This window comes from Cupressus sempervirens, chromosome 4 (genome assembly GCF_028749045.1).
Source record: "Cupressus sempervirens isolate cs-2001-9-10 chromosome 4, ASM2874904v1, whole genome shotgun sequence".
NCBI classification, from domain to species: domain Eukaryota; kingdom Viridiplantae; phylum Streptophyta; class Pinopsida; order Cupressales; family Cupressaceae; genus Cupressus; species Cupressus sempervirens.
Window position 1 is genome coordinate 426,801,650 of NC_143121.1, and position 19,312 is coordinate 426,820,961.

At 39.1% G+C, this 19,312-nt stretch overlaps 1 protein-coding gene across 1 annotated transcript; it reads left to right on the forward strand.

Moving 5' to 3' along the window:
* Positions 1-14,819: 14,819 nt before the first annotated feature.
* On the forward strand, positions 14,820-18,302 carry LOC149561856 (uncharacterized). The gene is made up of 3 exons (XM_089827914.1): positions 14,820-15,248; positions 15,531-15,621; positions 17,539-18,302. The coding sequence occupies exons 1-3, from the start codon at positions 14,820-14,822 to the stop codon at positions 18,300-18,302; spliced, it is 1,284 nt and encodes a 427-aa protein (XP_089684040.1).
* The last annotated feature ends 1,010 nt before the right edge of the window (positions 18,303-19,312 follow it).

The following is a 19,312-nucleotide window of genomic DNA, read 5'->3' on the forward strand; positions in this document are numbered from 1 at the left end:
TAGGTCATCTCATGATCCCCTTTGACCCATATAAATGACTCTAATATGGCCTTAGGGGTGCTACGAACCCTGAGGATATATGTCATCGTGGAATGCAACAAAAGGGATCGGAGGTCATCCTATGACCCCTTTTGACCCATATAAACCACTCTAATATGTCTCTAGGGGTCCTAGGAACCCTAGGGACATATGTCATCACAAAATACATTGAACAGGGTCATAGGTCATCCTGTGACCCCCTACGACTCATATAAACAAGGCTAATATGTTCCTTGGTGTCCTAGGACCCCTAGGGACATACATCATCGTGGAATGCATCAAAAGGGGCAATAGGTCATCTTGTGATCCCTTTCGACCCATATAAATGACTCTAATATGTCCATAGGGGTCCTAGTACCTCTACGAACATACGTCATCATAGAATCCATTAAAATGGGTCATAGGTCATCTTGTGACCCCCTTTGACCCATATAAATGATTCTAATATGTCTTTAGGGGTCGTAGGACCACTAGGGACATATGTCATCATGGATTGTGTTGAAAGGTATCATAGGTCATCCTGTGATCCCCTTCGACCCATATAAATGACTCTAATACGTCCTTAAGGGCCTTGGGACCCTTAGGGATATACGTCATCATAAAATTCTTTGAAAGGGGTCATAGGTCATCTTGTGACCCCCTTTAACCCATATAAATGAGTCTAATATGTCTCTAGGTGTCCTAGGACCCTTAGGGACATACGTCATCATGGAATGTGTCAAAAGGGGTCATAGGTCATCCTGTGACCCCCTTCGTCCCATGTAAATGACTCTAATATGTCCCTAAGGGTCCTGCAACCCCTAGGGACAGATGTCCTCATAGAATGCTTAGAATGGGGTCATAGGTCATCCTGTGAGCCCCTTCGACCCATATAAATGACTCTAATATGTTCCTAAGGCTACTAAAGCTCCTAGGGACATATGTTGTCATGGAATGCATTGAAAGGGGTCATAGGTCATCTTGTGACCACTAATATGTCCCTAGGGTTCTTAGTACCGTTAGGGACATGTCGTCATGAAATGTGTCGAAACAGACCTATGACCCACTCTGACTCATATAATCAATTCTAATATGTACCTAAGGGTCATAAGACTCCTAGGGACATATGTCATCGTGGAATGCATTAAAAGGGGTCATAGGTCATCCTGTGACCCCCTTCGACCCATATTAATTATTTTAATATGTCCCTAGGGGTCCTGGGACCCCTAGGGACATATGTTGTCATGGAATGTGTTAAAAGGGGTAATAGGTCATCCTTTGACCGACCCATATAAACCATTCTAATATGTCCCAAGGGGTCCTAAGATCCCTGGGGACATATGTCATCATGGAATGTGTCGAAAGGGGTCATTGGTCATCCTGTGACCACCTTCAGCCCATATGAATGAGTTTAATATGTCTGTAGGGGTCCTAGGACCACTAAGGACATATGTCAACATGGAATGCATTGAAAGGGGTCATAGGTCAACCTGTGACCCCCTTCAAGCCATATAAATGATTATAATATATGAAATGCGTCGAAAGTGGTCATAGGTCATCCTATGACCCCCTTCGACCCATATAAATGACTCTAATATGTCCTTAGTGGTCCTAGGACCCCTAAGGACATATGTTGTCATGGAATGTGTCAAAATGGGTCATAGGTAATCTTGTGACCCCCTTCGATCCATATAAACAATTCTAATATGTCCCTAAGGGTTCTAGGACCCCTAGGGACATATGTAATCATGGAATGCGACAAAAGAGGTCATTGGTCATCCTATGACCCCCTTCGACCCATATAAATGATTCTAATATGTCTCTAGGAGTCCTAGGACCCTTGGGACATATGGCATCATGGAATGGATCAAAAGGGGTCATAGGTCGTCCTATGACCCCCTTCAACCCATTTAAATCATTCAAATATGTCCTTAGGGGTCCTAAGACCCCTAGGGACATATGTCATCATGGAATGTGTTGAGAGGATTCATAGGTCATCCTATGACCCCTTTTGACCCATATAAACAATTCTAATATTAAGGACATTTGTTTTCATAAAATGCTTGAAAAGACATCATAGGTCACCCAATGATCCCCTCTAACCTATGTAAATGATTCTTATATGTCCCTAGTGGTCCTGGGACCCCTAAGGACATATGCTAGGACCCCTAGGGACATATGTCGTCATGGAATGCATTGAAAGGGGTCATAGGTCATCCCTTGATGCCCTTTGACCCATATAAATGATTCTAATATGTCCCTAGGGGTCTTGCGAGCCCCTAGGGACATATGTCATCATGAAATATGTTGAAAGGGGTGATAGGTCATCCTTTGAACCCCTTCGACCCGTATAAAAGATTCTAATATGTCCCTAGGGACATATGGCATCATGGAATGCATTGAATGACCTATGACCCGCTTTGACCTATATAAATGAATGTAACATGTCCCTAGGGGTCCTAGGACCCCTATTGACATATGTCATCATGGAATGCATCAAAAGGGGTCATAGGTCATCTTGTGACCCTCTTCGACCCTTATAAATGAGTCTAATATGTCCCTAGGACCCCAAGGAACATATGTCATCATGGAGTGCATTGAAAGTGGTCATATGTCATCCTCTGACCCACTTCAACCAATATAAATGATTCTAATATGTCCCTAGGGGTCCTTGGACCCCTAGCGACATATGCCATCATGAAATGTGTTGAAAGGCATCTTAAGTCATCCTATGACCCCCTTTGACCGATATAAAGGATTCTAATATGTTCCTAGGGGTCATAGAACCCATAGGGACATATGTCATCATGGAATGCTTTAAAAGGGGTAATAGGTCATGCTATGACCCCCTTCAACCCATATAAATGATTCTAATATGTCTCAAGGGTTTCTAGGACTGCTAAGGTTATATATCATTATGGAATGTGTGAAATGGTGACATAGGTCATCCTCTAACCTGCTCTGACCCATATCAACGATTCTAATACATCCCTAGGGACATATGTCATCATGGAATGTATTGAAAGGGGTCATAGGTTATCCTGTAACCCCCTTCAACCCATATAAATGACTCCAATATGTCCCTAGGGGTCCTAAGACCATTAGAGACATATGTCATCATAGAATGCGTCGAAAGGGGTCATAGGTCATCTTATGACCACTAATATGTCCCTAGGGAGCCTAGCACTCTTAAGAAAATATGTCATTATAGAATGCATTGAAAGGGGTCATAGGTCATCCTATGACCCCCTCTGACCCATATAAATGATTCTAATATGTCTCTAGAGGTTCTAGGACCCCTAGAGACATATGTCCTCATAGAATGCATTGAATAGGGCCATAGTTTATCTTTTGACCCCTTTGACCCATATAAATGACTCTAATATGTTCCTAGGGATCAAAGGACCACTACAAACATATGTCATCATGTAATGCATCAAAAAAATTCATAGGTCATCCTATCACCCCCTTCGACCCATAGAAATGAATCTAATATTTTCCTAGAGATCTTAGGACTCCTAGGGACATATGTCATCGTGGAATGCATTGAAAGGGGTTATATGTCATCCTATGACCCCCTTCAACCCATATAAATGACTCTAATATGTCCATAAGGGTCCTAGGACCCTTAGGTGCATATGTCATCATGGAATGCTTTGAAAGGGGTCATAGGTCATCCTATGACCCCATTTGACTCATATAAATGACTTTAATATGTCCCTAGGGGTCCTAGGACTCCTAGGGACATATGTTGTCATGGAATGTGTTGAAATTGGTCATAGGTCATCCTATGACCCCCTTCAACCCATATAAATGATTCTAATATGTCCCCTAGGGATGTATGTGTTGGGCATTCATTTTGCATGAGGTCAACGATAGGAATCCATAGTGTAATTTCTCTCTTGAAAAGAAAATCTTTTTAAGGATCCACTTTAAGGTTCAGTGTTTGTCTTACGACGTACCAAAATCTTCTCAATAGAAGATAAATGTGAATGTTCATGAGGAGGCCTTTACTGGTTCCAAAACTCTTTTACCTTGGAATCAAGTAAAATCTATTTGCAGTCTCAAAAATATCACCAAAAGAACAATGTTTTTGTATTTTCTATTTTTTAATGAATGCAACTCTAACAATGTAGCTAGTATGAGGTCCTAATCTAACCGGGGGGTTAGCAAAGCAAATAAAGAAACTAAAAGAAAATAACATGAAATTGAAATTCCTAAATGGACATAAGCTACAAAACACAACATGCTTCGAGTTAAACCTTTGAAGAAATCGGTAGGAAACCAATGAAAACAGGAGCAACACTTCTTAGAATCCACTGATGCAATCGTCGGTGAGAATCTATAACAAATCGAATGATGTTTCACTCTTCATCAAATCGTAAGGCCACAAAAAGTACGCTCATGCGAGACAAAAAGCTATGTAGACACAATTGGGTGATCTCTTCTCAAGCTCGTTATGTCAATGGAATTCATATCTATAGCAAACACCAGAACTAAAAGATCACACAACTAGAAAAAATGCAATAAACCTTTGGCTCATTCACAATCTCATGAATAAATCCACAAAACAATAACACATTCAGGAAAGAATAACTACACTTTGAATGCTAGCACCAAAAGCATAATTTTATTGCATAATAATAGCGGCCCTTTTTACATTTTACAATGGGGTATTTATAAGAAATCATCTCCTCAATTTGTGTTGAGAGTGAGAGATATCTTAATGCAATAAAATGCTTTTAAAAAATTAAATAAACTAAATATATACAAACTGAAAATCTAACTGCTGCTTAGAGGGACTCCATCCATATTTTATTCATTAATTGGATGCATGACCCCTTTACATGTCAAAAACAATGAAAGTATGAGAGAGAAAGTAGGAGGAAGCCATCACTCGAATTAGAAGTGCATGGAGACACCAAAAATAGAAGCTAGCCTTTCACCAGGCGTGTTGGAGTTAACTTGCCATCAGAATGTGCTCCCAATGCATGGAAAGTGATATTTTTGAAACTAGTAGTCAACTGTCGGCGCACCGCTGAATTGTGAAGCTACATGAAAATGCGGAGCCACGGACCTGCAGAGCTATGGATCTATGGAGCTGCGGACCTGCGGAGCTCAATTCACCAAAAAATCAAAGTTCTCAATTTTGAAAAAGATTTTTGAGTTTTGTTCAAATGAGGTTTTAGATCACTTTTTTTATACGCTCCATGCCCCTTTCTGATGATTTACACCCTCTTTATAGCCAATTACTTTCATAAACTTGCACTCCCTCTACTTCTTCAATAGAAAAATCTCAAAGCACTTGCATTGAATCTTGCCCCCAATAGCTGCATAAGATGAGGAACCTAATTCGCTTTATGTGTCAAACCTCTGTATCTTTGGCCTTTGTCTTCTCTCCACCTGTCGAATCCTTCCTGACGAGAAACCAAGTGATCCAGATTATCCAAGACGATCAAATGTTTGCAACTTTTTCATATTTTTTCACAAATTTTCTAAGCATTTTTTAATGACCTTTTTGGAGGTCTTCTGCTCAAAATTTCAAGTTGAAACTTTCATCGGTCCATAAAATTGAGCAATCAGAGGCTCACTATTTTAGGGATTAAAATTAGATCTTCAGTTCTTCTTTCCAACGGTGTAAGCGATTCTGAATTCTGAGGCCCGAGTTAAAAGTTATGATCTCTACAAGTTGAGGATGTCATTTTTACCTACAAAAGAAGCAAACATTAGTCCGTAGAGTTAACAATGCATAGTAAAGACACACTAGCCATTCAAACAAAACTGGAGGTGAATCTTGAAATCTGGCTAAGTCTAAAATTTTGAAGCCCTAAAATCTGGCTAAGTCTGAAATCTTGAAGCCCTGAAATTTGGCTAAGTCTGGATTTTTGAAGCCCTGAAATTTTCTAAAATGTTTACCTTATCTCCAGGAGGCCTGAAACCTATCTCAAAAGATTTGTCGCATGTATTAAAATATATCTTAAGTATAAGGAATAGAACTTATACTTAAACAATATATTTTAAACCCCTCTCATTGGCTATTCAAGCAAAACTAGAGGTGAAAGGGTAGCTTGGCAAGGGCACATGGTCCTTGGGAGCATGGTGGTGCGAATGCACACAAGGTGCCTTGGACATGGGCATGCATGCATGCATGAATCGTGGTAGTGCGCGGCATGTGCAGGCACAAGTTCATGGTGCACACGGATGAGCGCAGTGCGCATCATGCGCAGGCGTGAGTTCACGGCGTGCGCAGGCAGAAGTTCATGGTGCACGACCCAAGTTCATAGTGTGCGTGCATGAGCACGGTGCATGGCGCATGTGTATGAGCGTGCAGGCACAAGTGCATGGCACAGGTGCGTGGCATCGGGTTGCACATGCATGTGGTGCTTTTTTTTTTTCAATTTTTCAAATTTTTTGTGATTTTCAATTTTTTGATTTTTTTGTGAATTTCGGACTCAACTGTCAAACAAAAATTCTTCTCCTGACTCGAATTGTGAGTTTGAGAGTTGAAAAAAGTAGGGGGTCCCCATTCCTAGTGAGGAATGGGGCGTGTGTTGTGGACACCACAACAATATGTCATCATGGAATGTGCCAAAAGTGGTAATAGGTCATCTAATGACCCCCTTCGTCCATTATAAATCATTTTAATATGTCCCTAGGGGTGCTAGGATCTGTAAGGACATATGTCATCATGGAATGTATTGAAAGGGGTCATAGGTTATCCTACGACCTCTTTCGACCCATATAAACGATTATAATATGTCCCTCAAGGTCCTATGACCCTTAGGGACATATGTCATCATGGAATGTGTCGAAAGGGGTCATAGGTCATCTTATGACCCCTTTCGACCCATATAAATGATTCTAATATCTCCTTAGGGGTTCATATTCTAATATGTCCTTAGGGGTCCTAGGACTGCTAGGGACATATGTCGTCATGTTATGCATGAAAAAAGGTCATAGGTAATCCTATGACCTTCTCCGACCCATATAAATGATTCTAATATGTCCCTAGGGGTGTTAGGACCCCTAGGGACATATGTCATCATGAAATGCATTGAAAGTGGTCAATGGTCATCCTATCAACCCTTTTGACCCATATAAACGATTCTAGTATGTCCCTAGGGGTCCTAGGACCCGTAGGGACATATGTCATCATGGAATGCATCGAAAAAGGGTCATATTTCATCCTGTGACCCCCTTCAACCCATATAAATGACTCTAATATGTCCCTAGGGGTTCTAGTACCCCTAGGGACACATGTCATCATGGAAATTGTCAAAAAGGGTCATAGGTTATTCTATGACCCCTTTTGACCCATATAAATGATTCTAATATGTCACTAGGGGTCCTAGGGCCCCTAAGGAGATATGTCATCATGGAATGTATGAAAGAGAGTCATAGGTCATCCTATGACCCCCTCAAACCCATATAAATGATTCTAATATGTCCCTAGGGGTCCTAGGACCCCTAGGGACATATGTCATCATGGACTCGTAGTGTGCCTTAGTTCATAGGTGCACCATAGCGTAACTTTTAAACCGCTGATCTTGGCATCTAATTGTTAGTGCCATTAGCTTCGGGTGGGTAGGTGAACTATAGTGACACCCTTGTTCTAGCCATGAAGACCATCCATCATCTGCGGCCACCCTGTACTGAGGAGTCTCCAAGGTGCTCTAAGTGCATTTTGAGGTTGATCTTTTGAGGGTCCTAACTTGGACCTCGTGAGGGCTATCGATGAATTGTTGGATGCTATAGGATATTGATGCTGAGGCCTAAAATAACCTATCTCATTTTTGAGAGATCACATTTTGTTTGAATTTAGCCCAACGATCTAGCTTTATGTCAAAACTCTTAGTGTGCCTCAGTTCATAGGTGCATCATTGCATAAATTTAAAACTACTGATCTTGGAATCAAATCATTAGTGCCATTAGCTCTGGGTGGGTGGGTGAACCCTAGTGACACCTTTATTCTAGCCACAAAGATCATCCATTATCTGCAACCATCTCATGTCGAGGAGTCTTGTTGGTAAATAGATTTGTCACAGTAGAATTTCCCAACAGAGTATGTGGCAAACTGTTCACAATAGTTGGATAGGCCCTTGATATCCGGCCTTCCTCTGCGTTTTGAGGGGCAACTGACTATTTTACCAAGTGGGTGGAAGCGACCCTAGTAAAACAAACAACTTCAGAAGTGGTGTACAATTTTATCAAACAAAACATTCTGGTTAGGTTTGGTGTGCCGAATAAAATTGTTACTGAAAATGCTACCAACTTCTCTTCTCAAGAGATATCATCATTTTTCTATCAATACGAGATTATTCTCTCTCATTCCTCTGATTATTTCGCACAAGGAAATGGTCAGGCGGAATCAAGCAATAAAAACATTATGACCATTGTGCAAAAACTTATAGATGTTAATCAAAGATCTTGGCACAAGCACCTGTACGATGCATTGTGGACAGATCGTATTACTAAAAAGAGAGCAACAGGATTTTCTCCCTTCGAGATCCTGTATGGAATTGAGCCATCTCTTCCTCTTCCTTTAGAGCTATCCACCTTGAAATTATAGAGTGCCATTGAGAATCTTGAATTCAAAGATGCTCTTGAGAAATGAATGTTGTATTTGACAAAGTTGGAAGAAGAAAGAGAGATGGTTGTTAATAGAATTCAGGAACATCAATCTCGTGTCAAGAAGTTATTTGATAAAAAGGCTAAGCAGAGGATGTTTTGAGAAGGCGATCTTGTCTTGCTTTGGGATAAGCACAGAGAGTCAAAAGGATTACATGGAAAATTTGACTCCTTATGGAGAGGCCCTTTCCAGATCAAAGAGGTATGCGGAAAGAACTCTTTTATTTTGTCATACCTGAGCGGTACCTAGTTGCTCTTACCTTATAATGGGCAACACCTAAAACATTATCATCAGTAGAAGGTGTTGTACACCTTTTTGTATATAGGTTGTCCTATTTTTTATGTGCTCCTGTTAGTTGGTGTTGTTTTGGTCTTTCTTTCTGTTGCCCTATTTTTGGTGTTCGTTCCCTCTTTTGTAAATTGGTCCCTTAAATGACTCTATTTTATAGCCCAATGGATAAGACACTACTTTATTCATTCTGGATTCGAGGATCGTCCCTTGTCAGTCCTTGTCCCCAATTAGAGCCAGTTGTTGCCCGACTATAGAATTTGTTCCAATTCTAGGAGCCATGGTTAATATTTAAAACTTGCCTTGTTTTAAGCCTTAAATTGATCATTCTATCTATGAAATTAGCAAGTCTTTAAGCCTCCATGTCTCCTGCTCATTAGTGGTTCTGCACAGCACTTGAGATCATTGAAATCCAACTTCTGAGCCTCCAGATATAAAAGGTTAATAATTGCCGCCTAAACACGTATTTCTTAACCTTTAACTTCTTAAAAGGTTAATGTTAACCACCAAAAACGTGTTTTTCTTAACTTCCAAATAAAAGGTTAATGTTAGCCACCAGAAACATGTTTTTCTTAACCTCCAAATAAAAGGTTAATGATCCCAACCAAAAATACGTATTTCTTAACCTCTTCAAGACGGTTATTAACCTCTTGAATTTCTTGATGAAGGATTGGACATGTGAATGGCTTGAAATCAATGATCATGAGAATTCATGTTTTCTAGTAACATGATTTCTAAGATGTGGAGAGATTTACAAGTGGTCCGAAACAACAAGAATACCAACAGCCATGGACTATATGACAGGGTGCCTCTTGACATCGCGTGCGACTCTGAGTTCAGAGTGTGATTGCAAGGAAATTGTGTGGAGTTACAAACAAGGCACGCTACCTATTTCATTGTCTTCTCTCAATATTACATCCCATGGGTAGATAGACGGTACATGGGAGTTATTTGGTAAAAAGCCTGTAGGTTGCACAATGACAGTCCACGTAACTACACACTTGAATATTTCATGATTCCCTTTCATCTTGAAAGATGTTATTAAATCATTTTCAAATGGATTGAATGATCAATATGATAAGAATTTCATCTTACTTGCATGATAGAAAAGAATCTTGCATCATCAATTTTACATAATGTTATGCTTACGGCTGGTATATGACCAATTCGGAGGAAAGGGAATGGAGCCGTGTGCAAAGAAAATTAAGTTAGTAAAGGAGCCTATGGTTTTCAAAAGATATTACCAGTATTTTCTATAATCCATGTACGTATTGGAGCTGAGGTGATACACATGAAAGGTTTACATTGGCATCCTCGCTACCTGTGCCAAATTGGAGCTATAGAACAGGGTATGAGCATCTGTCAAAACATGAAGAATGGAGATATCCTATCAGAGTTGTGATTGGTTTTGTGAGGTTATCTACACCCTCTAACCAGCGGCATTCAAGATTTTTATTGAATCAATAACTCCATGGTCCCTTCGAGCCACCACAAGGAGAAGAATGATTATTTTCCCACTATCTGAGAACCATATCATATGTGGTTTCTACCTTTCAATGAACACCAATGAATTTGCCATCTCTGGTCCTGATTCCAATTAGTGACATTCACTTGGCAAAATGATAAGGTACGATGACTATTTGATGGAAGACTCCTCCCAGTCCATGGCCACATAGCATATTAGAAAGTCAGAAAAGTACACTTGCAATAATTTCAACATTCCAAATATTCAAAGAATGTGCGAGTTTCATGCTCAAATACTCTTCAATCTCTAGCCTGTGGCATTAGGTGAATTTAGACATTCGCAACCTCTCAATAAGAGCATGAAATATGGGTGTACGTGTAAAAAAAAGGACATGAAAAATGATATGTGTGGTATGAGGAACATAGTACCATGAAATAAAGATGAAGTATTGCAGTAACCATCAAGGTGTGTGACTCGTGTGACCAATTGCATTGAAGGCAGCACTGTGAAAGATTAAAAGAAAATTGTTTGTCCAAATGCTCTCCACACAGTTTCATAGAAAGACTTCCATGTTGTTACTAGTTCAAAGAGATGGCCAAATGAGAAACATTCTATACCACCATGACTTGAAGTTCTAAATGAAGGAGGAGTCAAGCATGAGACAATAGTAGTAGTACACCAAATGTTTGAAGAAATGCCAATAATATCATGTGATGGCAAACCCGGTGTCCATAGCAGTAAATTCAAAGGAAGAGTTCAATCATATATTATAGTTGAAAGTGTCATAGTTGACATGTAATCAGAATATAGAAGCATATGGGAGAGCACACACACGCAGTCAATATGCATAGCAAAGACATGAACTTCGATATCGATAGAAGTGCCATCCTTCCTACTCGAGTCAAAGCAGAAACACTCAAATGATGTTTGGGGAGCCATTGGATGACTCTTATAAAGAACCACATTTGTAAAAGCTCGGAAAGTAATCATGCTTAGTGTTTGATCAAATTTTACCCATAGCAAGTATTTAAATGAGCTTGTCCAATGGTAATCTAGATGCAATTTTTGTGAAGAGATATCACATGTTGAGGCATGTAAACTCTCAAAAATCCCTCAAAGGCTTGTAGATATTCTAATTTGAACATTTGATGCTCAATGGGTAAATATAATCATCCAATATGATCAATGTCATGGAGGGTATTTATGCAAGATTTGATCATATCATCATATGATCTTTTCTATTTTTCAAAGGACCATAATCTTGGGAGAACGAGATGCTCGGCAATTTTAAATGCAATTGGAGACTTGATGAACGGATAGTTACTATTTGATGGACATGTCTAAGGTCTAAAGTTTCAGGTCACATAGGTTAATTTTGTAGAGGTTAATTAACCTCACCTGAATCGCGTATTCTAGAAGTGGTTATTAACCACCAAGAGGTAGTTATTAACCTCTATGTCTATATAAGGCCACTTTTTGGCTTTGTAAAGGGACTTTTTGGTTGGAAAAATAAGGGAAAACTATGCTGAAATTTTGATCTAGGGATAAATTTTGGAAAGTATGTACACTTTTTATCTCTGAATTGAAAAATCTCTATTGTTTTTCTTGGTGCAAGGAAATGAAATGAGATCTACTTTGGGTTTCTTATTTTAAAATCCAAATTTTTATATGTTGTAGTGGACATTCTCATGGTGCTATGTGAATGTTTATAGATGATAATGAATGTGCTTAATAATACAGGTTGCTTTCAAGCGTAGTTCTTGGGTATCTCTGTTATCGATCTTGTTAATCTCCGAAGGCTGTGAGGGCATGTGGTGCATTCACCTTCCACAACTTTCTCTTAAATTTTGAAGTTTTAGATTCTTTAATTGAAAAACCTTTTAAAAATTATATCTTATGAGGGAGCTGCCCCTCCAAACGCAGAGGAAGGCTGGATATCAAGGGCCTATCCAACTGTTGTGAACGATTTTCCACATACACTCCATTGGGAAAATTCTTCTATGACAAATCTATTTACCAATAGATTGTTGGCGACTCTACTGGGGAGATTGAATAGAAAGATTGACAGTCGCCTATGATGAAGTACAATGGTGCTTCCACATGAGAACATTTTTCCTGTTCTCTAACCGAACCTTGGCTTTCAAGACACCCAGGAAGATATCATCTCAGACTTGAACACTCTTGCCTGGATGTGTAGACGAAGTGTACAAGAATATCATCAAGTTAATCGAGTTCTTGAAGAAGAAGAAGAGTTCGGAGAAATCTTGCGAAGATCCCCTATTGGTCAGGACGTTGTAGTTATTGAAAGAATAGTGGTCATTCCAAGAAGAAATAGACAAAATCTTGGTCATATTCAACGGCAAATAAATAATAACAACTAAGCTGGCTGATAAACCATACACTTGGATTGATAGACAAAAGGGTTTGGTAGACGAAGATTTTGAAACCCTTCAAAAGTTAGATTTTAAGCCAATTACTCCTAAGAAGAAGAAAAAGGTCAAGTCTGTTAGTAGGTCTTCTTCTCCAACTAAGGCTATTGTTTCCCCTACGGCCTTTCAAGCTTTGCTTTTTCTAGGTACTATTATACCTTCAGCAATAAATTTACAGCCCTTGAATATCATTCTTTCGACCATGGCACATCAAGCACCGTAGCCACCAGTCCCATGGGGAGCTGCTATTGGCCCTCTAAATTTAGGAAACCAACTACATGACATGCCCGTTGGTTCTCGAAAAATTCTTCCCAAGTTTTCTAGTGACAGAAAAGTCACTACTGGTCAGCATATAAGTGCATTCTTTACAGCAAGCGGTGTTCTTGCAATCCAATATGAAGATGTTTCTATCCGTCTTTTTGTTGAAACACTTACCGAAGCTGCAGCTGAATGGTTTGGACAGCTACCAGCTGGATCAATTACCTCTTGGGTAACTTTGATTTTGGCTTTTGAGAGGAGATTTAAGACTACTGAAGATGAACATTTTCTCCTTTCCTAGTTGACTTCAATGAAGAAGGAAATTCATGAACCCATGCGAGAATTCATTGCTCGTTTTAATCAGACGGTGAATCGAATTCCTGTTAACAAAAGACCCACTAAAGAAAATCAAATGACTTTCTTCATTAGTGCTCAACCTTCTGATGTAAGTTTTCAAATATGAAGGACAAGACCCATTAATCTAGTGGCTGCGCAAACCTTGGCTATCGAGGTGGAAGATGACTTGCTTAGTTCAGGAAAATAGAGTCGTGATCTACAAAAGGGAAAAGGTCAACAAGCCCTTGTCACTACCACTGATCCTTTATATTAGAAATTGGCTAATGATCTATTACAGCTCAAAAAGTAGTTGCCCTCTAATCCTCCACCTTTGTATCAAGATATTCCAAGGAGGAATTATCTGCCATATCAAGAAAATAGAGCAACTAAGTGGCTACCCCAATCGACACCAAGATTAGCCATCAAACATCCCTCATCATTTGGTAAACAAGCTGCTATGTGTGATTTTCACCTAACAACAGATCATGATGGCGCAAACTGTCCTAAGATGGCTAGATTCATGCAAATGCATTTGACTGCGGAGAAGATAGAAGAATATGTGGCTCCTGAAGATGTGACAGAACCCGCTGTTGGAACCTCTTCCATAAATTTCCTGGAGTATGAATCTGATGATGACCAAACTGAAGATATCAACAATCATTCTTGCAATGTGACTACACCAAGTTGGAGATAGAGATTGGAAGAAAAATGGAGTAAACAAGCAAAAGAAAAAGCCTCTGATGAGACTGCTAAGAGGATTCTGTCTCATAAGCATACTCCAGAAGAGCCTTCTCAAGCGAAGGAGACAGATAAGGGTAAAACACCTCCCACCATGGAAGACTCTTTTGATTTTATTGATCATTGCAAGAAGATCAAAGTACAAATTTCTCAATTGGATTACCTAAAAGCCAACCCTCATCAATTAGAAAGGTTGATCCAATGTGTTGGCAAAGAGAAACGTTCACCTAAAATCAATATCAACCACGAATCAGGAGTTTCTCTAGAAGTGGAAGATAATTTGGAAGGGCCCATGACTGAGAAAGAATCTTTTGTTGTGGCATCTTTGTCAGACAAACTTGAGCCTTTCTATGTTTCTCTTTATATAGCTGGATGCAAGTTAAGTAATTGTATCATTGATTCTGGTGCATCTGATAATGTCATGCCTTCAAAGGTAGCACATGCCTTGGGTCTCTCTCTGAATAAACCTTCTTGAAAGGTGTACTCTATGGAAGCAAAACAAGTCCCGCTAGTTGGCCAGTTGAAAGATGCTCAAGTAGCACTTGCAGCACATCCTGAGAAGAAGTTAAAACTGAACATCCTGGTTGCTGATATTCCTACCAGTTATGGGATGCTTTTGAGTAGAAGTTTTTGCAAAGATCTTGGTGGTGAAATCAAAATGGACATGTCTCATGCCCTTATCCCTATTGGAAATAAGAAGGTTAAGCTTGATCCTGAACCCAAAGCTAAATATACAGTGTTGAAATCAGATGATCCCAGAGCTGAAATATTATATGTTGATACTGGGCATGGAACGTACATGATGAATTCCAATGAAGGAGATGTAATTGACCCTCTCATGCCTAATATAACCAATGAATTATGGTCAATGGAGTTTGACGGAAGCTCTTCTTCTTCCAGTTCAGGTGCTGGGATAGTGTTGATATCACCACGAGGAGAGAAATTTCCAAAAGCTTACAAGTTGGCTTTTGAGACCACCAATAATACCGTGGAATATGAAGCTCTCCTACTTGGTCTCGAGTATGCAAGAGGAAAAGGGATCAAACAACTCAAGGTATCAGGAGATGTAGAATTAGTTGTCAACCAGGTACGTAGGCAATATCAAGCAAAGAATCCAAAATTGAAGGCATATAGGAATAGAGTGTGGGATGAGATCGAGCATTTTGATGCTTTTTCTTTATTTGCTATTCCTTGTGAACAAAACTCTAAGGCAAATTGTCTTGTAGTCTCTGCATCTCTACTTATCCCTCATCCTGAGTTCAACAGAGATGTTTATATAGTAGAGATGATTCATAGACCCAGTGTGCCTGATAATGATCGACACTGGCAAGTTTTTGATGATGATGGGCAAATAATTGCATTTCTCAAGGGGAGACCTCCATTTTTAGACCTAAAATTTGAAGGATCGCGCAATCATAATGGAAAACAAGAAGACGATCCTGAGGTTATTCAATTGGAAGGTAATGTTATCCCAAGAGGATTAGTCATCCTAGAGAGTCTTTTTAATAAAGAAGACAAAAGGAAAGAGAAAGTTGAGGACACTAAACCTTCTAATTGTTCGGGTTATGAGAAAGTAAATATTGGTTCTCAAGGAAATCCAAGGATGGTTCTAATAGGGAAAGATTTGACATCTCAAGAGAGAGAAGAGTTTACAAGGTTATTGAATGCTTACCAAGACGTTTTTGCTTGGGGTTATGAAGATCTAAAGGAATTCATGGATGGGAAATTTAAACATCAGATTCCCTTGAAACCTGGTTCAACTCCCTTTCGGCAAAAGCAAAGACAATTCAATCCCAAGGTGGTAGACGCTATTTTCAATGAGGTTGATAAGATGCTTAAAGCAAAGATTATCTATCCCATTCACCACTCAACATGGGTAGCTAATATTGTTCCTATTAGGAAGAAGAATGGTGAGATAAGAATATGTGTTGACTTCCACAATTTGAATCAGGCATCACTCAAGGATAATTATGGACTCCCTGTCATGGATCATATTTTGCAGTTGGTATCTAGCTCTGAACTCATGTCAATGTTAGATGGCTTCTCCAATTATAACCAGATCAGTGTTGCACCTGAAGATCAACATAAAACCACTTTTACCACTCCATGGGGTACGTTTTCCTACAATCGTATGCCTTTTGGTTTGATAAATGCTGGGGCCACCTTCCAAAGGGCCATGGATCATTCGTTTGAGGATTTCAAGAATAAGATCATTGTTATGTATCTTGATGATCTTACAATGTTTTCAAAACAAAGAAGAGATCATGTGCATCATCTAGAAGCAATATTACATCGATGTCGAACTCAAGGCATCTCACTGAATCCTAAGAAGTCTATATTTGGGGTGACAGAAGGAAAACTACTAGGGCATATTGTCTCCAAAGAGGGCATTCAGATAGATCCTGAGTGGGTGAAAGCTATCCAACAGTTGTCACTTCCCATGAGTAAATCAGGAATTAGATCTTTTTTTGGGCAGATAAACTTTATAAGGAGGTTCATACCAGACTTCTCTGAGATAACAAAGTCAATTGTGGATATGATGAAAGGGAATACTAATTTTAAGTGGACAAAAGAAGGTAAGGCTTCTTTTGAACAAATCAAGACTGAAATTGCTCATGCGCCTACCCTTTCTTATCCATATTTTTCTAAGGATTTTCATTTGTATTGTTATGCCTCTGAAAACACTTTATCTGCTATACTTACTCAACCTGACAAAGACAATACCGAGGCCCCAATAGCATTCATGAGTATCCCTCTTAAGAAACATGAATTGAAATACTCCTTGATCGAGAAAAATTCTTATGCTCTAGTTAGAGCAGTGAAACAATTCAGGTTTTACATCCTAAACTCTCACTCCAAGGTGTTTGTCCCTGACTCAGCAGTGAAGACTATTTTGACACAACAAGAAATTGGCGTGAACAAAAGGGCCTCTTGGATAGCTAAAGTACAAGAATATGATCTTGATATCAAAACTACAAAGCTTGCCAGGGGAAAAGGTTTGTGTAAGGCAATTGCAGAAGGATCTTCTAAAGGTGAAGAAGGGACGAAGGAAGAAATGCCTTTAGTTTTATTCATTAGTAATGTTGATGACTAGTTTTCAAATATTGCCTATTTTATGACATATGGGGAATGTCCTACTCATTTATCACCTAAAGAGAAGAGGACCTTAAAATTGAAATCTGCAAAATACATTCTTTGGAATGACGCCTTATACAAGAAAGGGATAGATGGTACTTTTCTGAGATGTGTTGATTCTGAACAAAGAAAGGAGTTGCTTCAGTTATTTCATAATGAAGCATGTGGAGGTCATTACTCCGCATCAGTAACAACTTACAAAATTTTGAGAAATTTTTTTAATTGGCCTGGGATATTCAAAGATGCAGAAGAATGGGTGAAGAAGTGCAATTTTTGTCATTACTTCAAAGGAAAAGTTCAATTGGCTGCATTGCCCTTGAAACCAGTGGTGATTGAAGAACCCTTTCAACAATGGGGTTTAGATTTCATAGGTCCTATTCATCCTTCATCCTCTGCTGGACACACTCATATTTTGATGGCAACTGACTATTTTACCAAGTGGGTGGAAGCGACCCTAGTAAAACAAACAACTTCAGAAGTGGTGTGCAATTTTATCAAACAAAACATTTTGGTTAGGTTTGGTGTGCCGAATAAAATTGTTACTGAAAATGCTACCAACTTCTCTTCTCAAGACATATCATCATTTTGCTATCAATACGGGATTATTCTCTCTCATTCCTCTGATTATTTCGCACAAGGAAATGGTCAGGCAGAATCAAGCAATAAAAACATTATGACCATTGTCCGAAAACTGATAGATGTTAATCAAAGATCCTGGCACAAGCACCTGTACGATGCATTGTGGGCAAATCGTATTACTAAAAAGAGAGCAACAGGATTTTCTCCCTTTGAGATCCTGTATGGAACTAAGCCAACTCTTCCTCTTCCTTTAGAGCTATCCACCTTGAAATTACAGAGTGCCATTGAGAATCTTGAATTCAAAGATGCTCTTGAGAAACGAATGTTGTATTTGACAAAGTTGGAAGAAGAAAGAGAGATGGTTGTTGATAGAATTCAGGAACATCAATCCCGTGTCAAGAAGTTATTTGATAAAAAGGCTAAGTAGAGGATGTTTCGAGAAGGCGATCTTGTCTTGCTTTGGGATAAGAGCAGAGAGCCAAAAGGATTACATGGAAAATTTGACTCCTTATGGAGAGGCTCTTTCCAGATCAAAGAGGTATACGGAAAGAACTCTTTTATTTTGTCATACCTGAGCGGTACCCAGTTGCCCTTACCTTATAATGGGCAACACCTAAAACATTATCATTAGTAGAAGGTGTTGTACACCTTTTTGTATATAGGTTGTCCCATTTTTTATGTGTTCCTGTTACTTGGTGTTGTTTTTTTCTTTCTTTCTGTTGCCCTATTTTTGGCGTTCATTCCCTCTTTTGTAAATTGGTCCCTTAAATGACTCTATTTTACAGCCCAATGGATAAGACACTACTTTATTCATTCTGGATTCAAGCTTCGTCCCTTGTCAGTCCTTGTCCCCAGTTAGAGCCAGTTGTTGCCCGACTATAGAATTTGTTCCAATTCTATGAGCCATGGTTAATATTTAAAACTTGCCTTGTTTTAAGCCTTAAATTGATCATTCTATCTATGAAATTAGTGAGTCTTTAAGCCTCCATGTCTCCTGCTCATTAGTGGTTCCGCACAGCACTTGAGATCATTGAAATCCAACTTCTGAGCCTCCAGATATAAAAGGTTAATGATTGCTGCCTAAACACGTATTTCTTAACCTTTAACTTCTTAAAAGGTTAATGTTAACCACCAAAAACGTGTTTTTCTTAACTTCCAAATAAAAGGTTAATGTTAGCCACCAGAAACATGTTTTTCTTAACCTCCAAATAAAAGGTTAATGATCCCAACCAAAAATACGTATTTCTTAACCTCTTCAAGATGGTTATTAACCTCATGAATTTCTTGATGAAGGATTGGATATGTGAATGGCTTGAAATCAATGATCATAAGAATTCATGTTTTCCAGTAACATGTTTTCTAAGATGTGGAGAGATTTACAAGTGGTCTGAAACAACAAGAATACCAACAGCCATGGACTATATGACAGGGTGCCTC

Excerpts from the sequence above, each read along its gene's own strand:
- LOC149561856 (XM_089827914.1), top strand. The coding sequence starts at position 14,820 with ATGGACATGTCTCATGCCCTTATCCCTATTGGAAATAAGAAGGTTAAG. Across the intron at positions 15,249-15,530 it reads TAGAATTAGTTGTCAACCAG|GGGAGACCTCCATTTTTAGA; the intron begins GTACGTAGGCAA and ends GCATTTCTCAAG. Across the intron at positions 15,622-17,538 it reads TGAGGTTATTCAATTGGAAG|ATGCAGAAGAATGGGTGAAG; the intron begins GTAATGTTATCC and ends GGATATTCAAAG.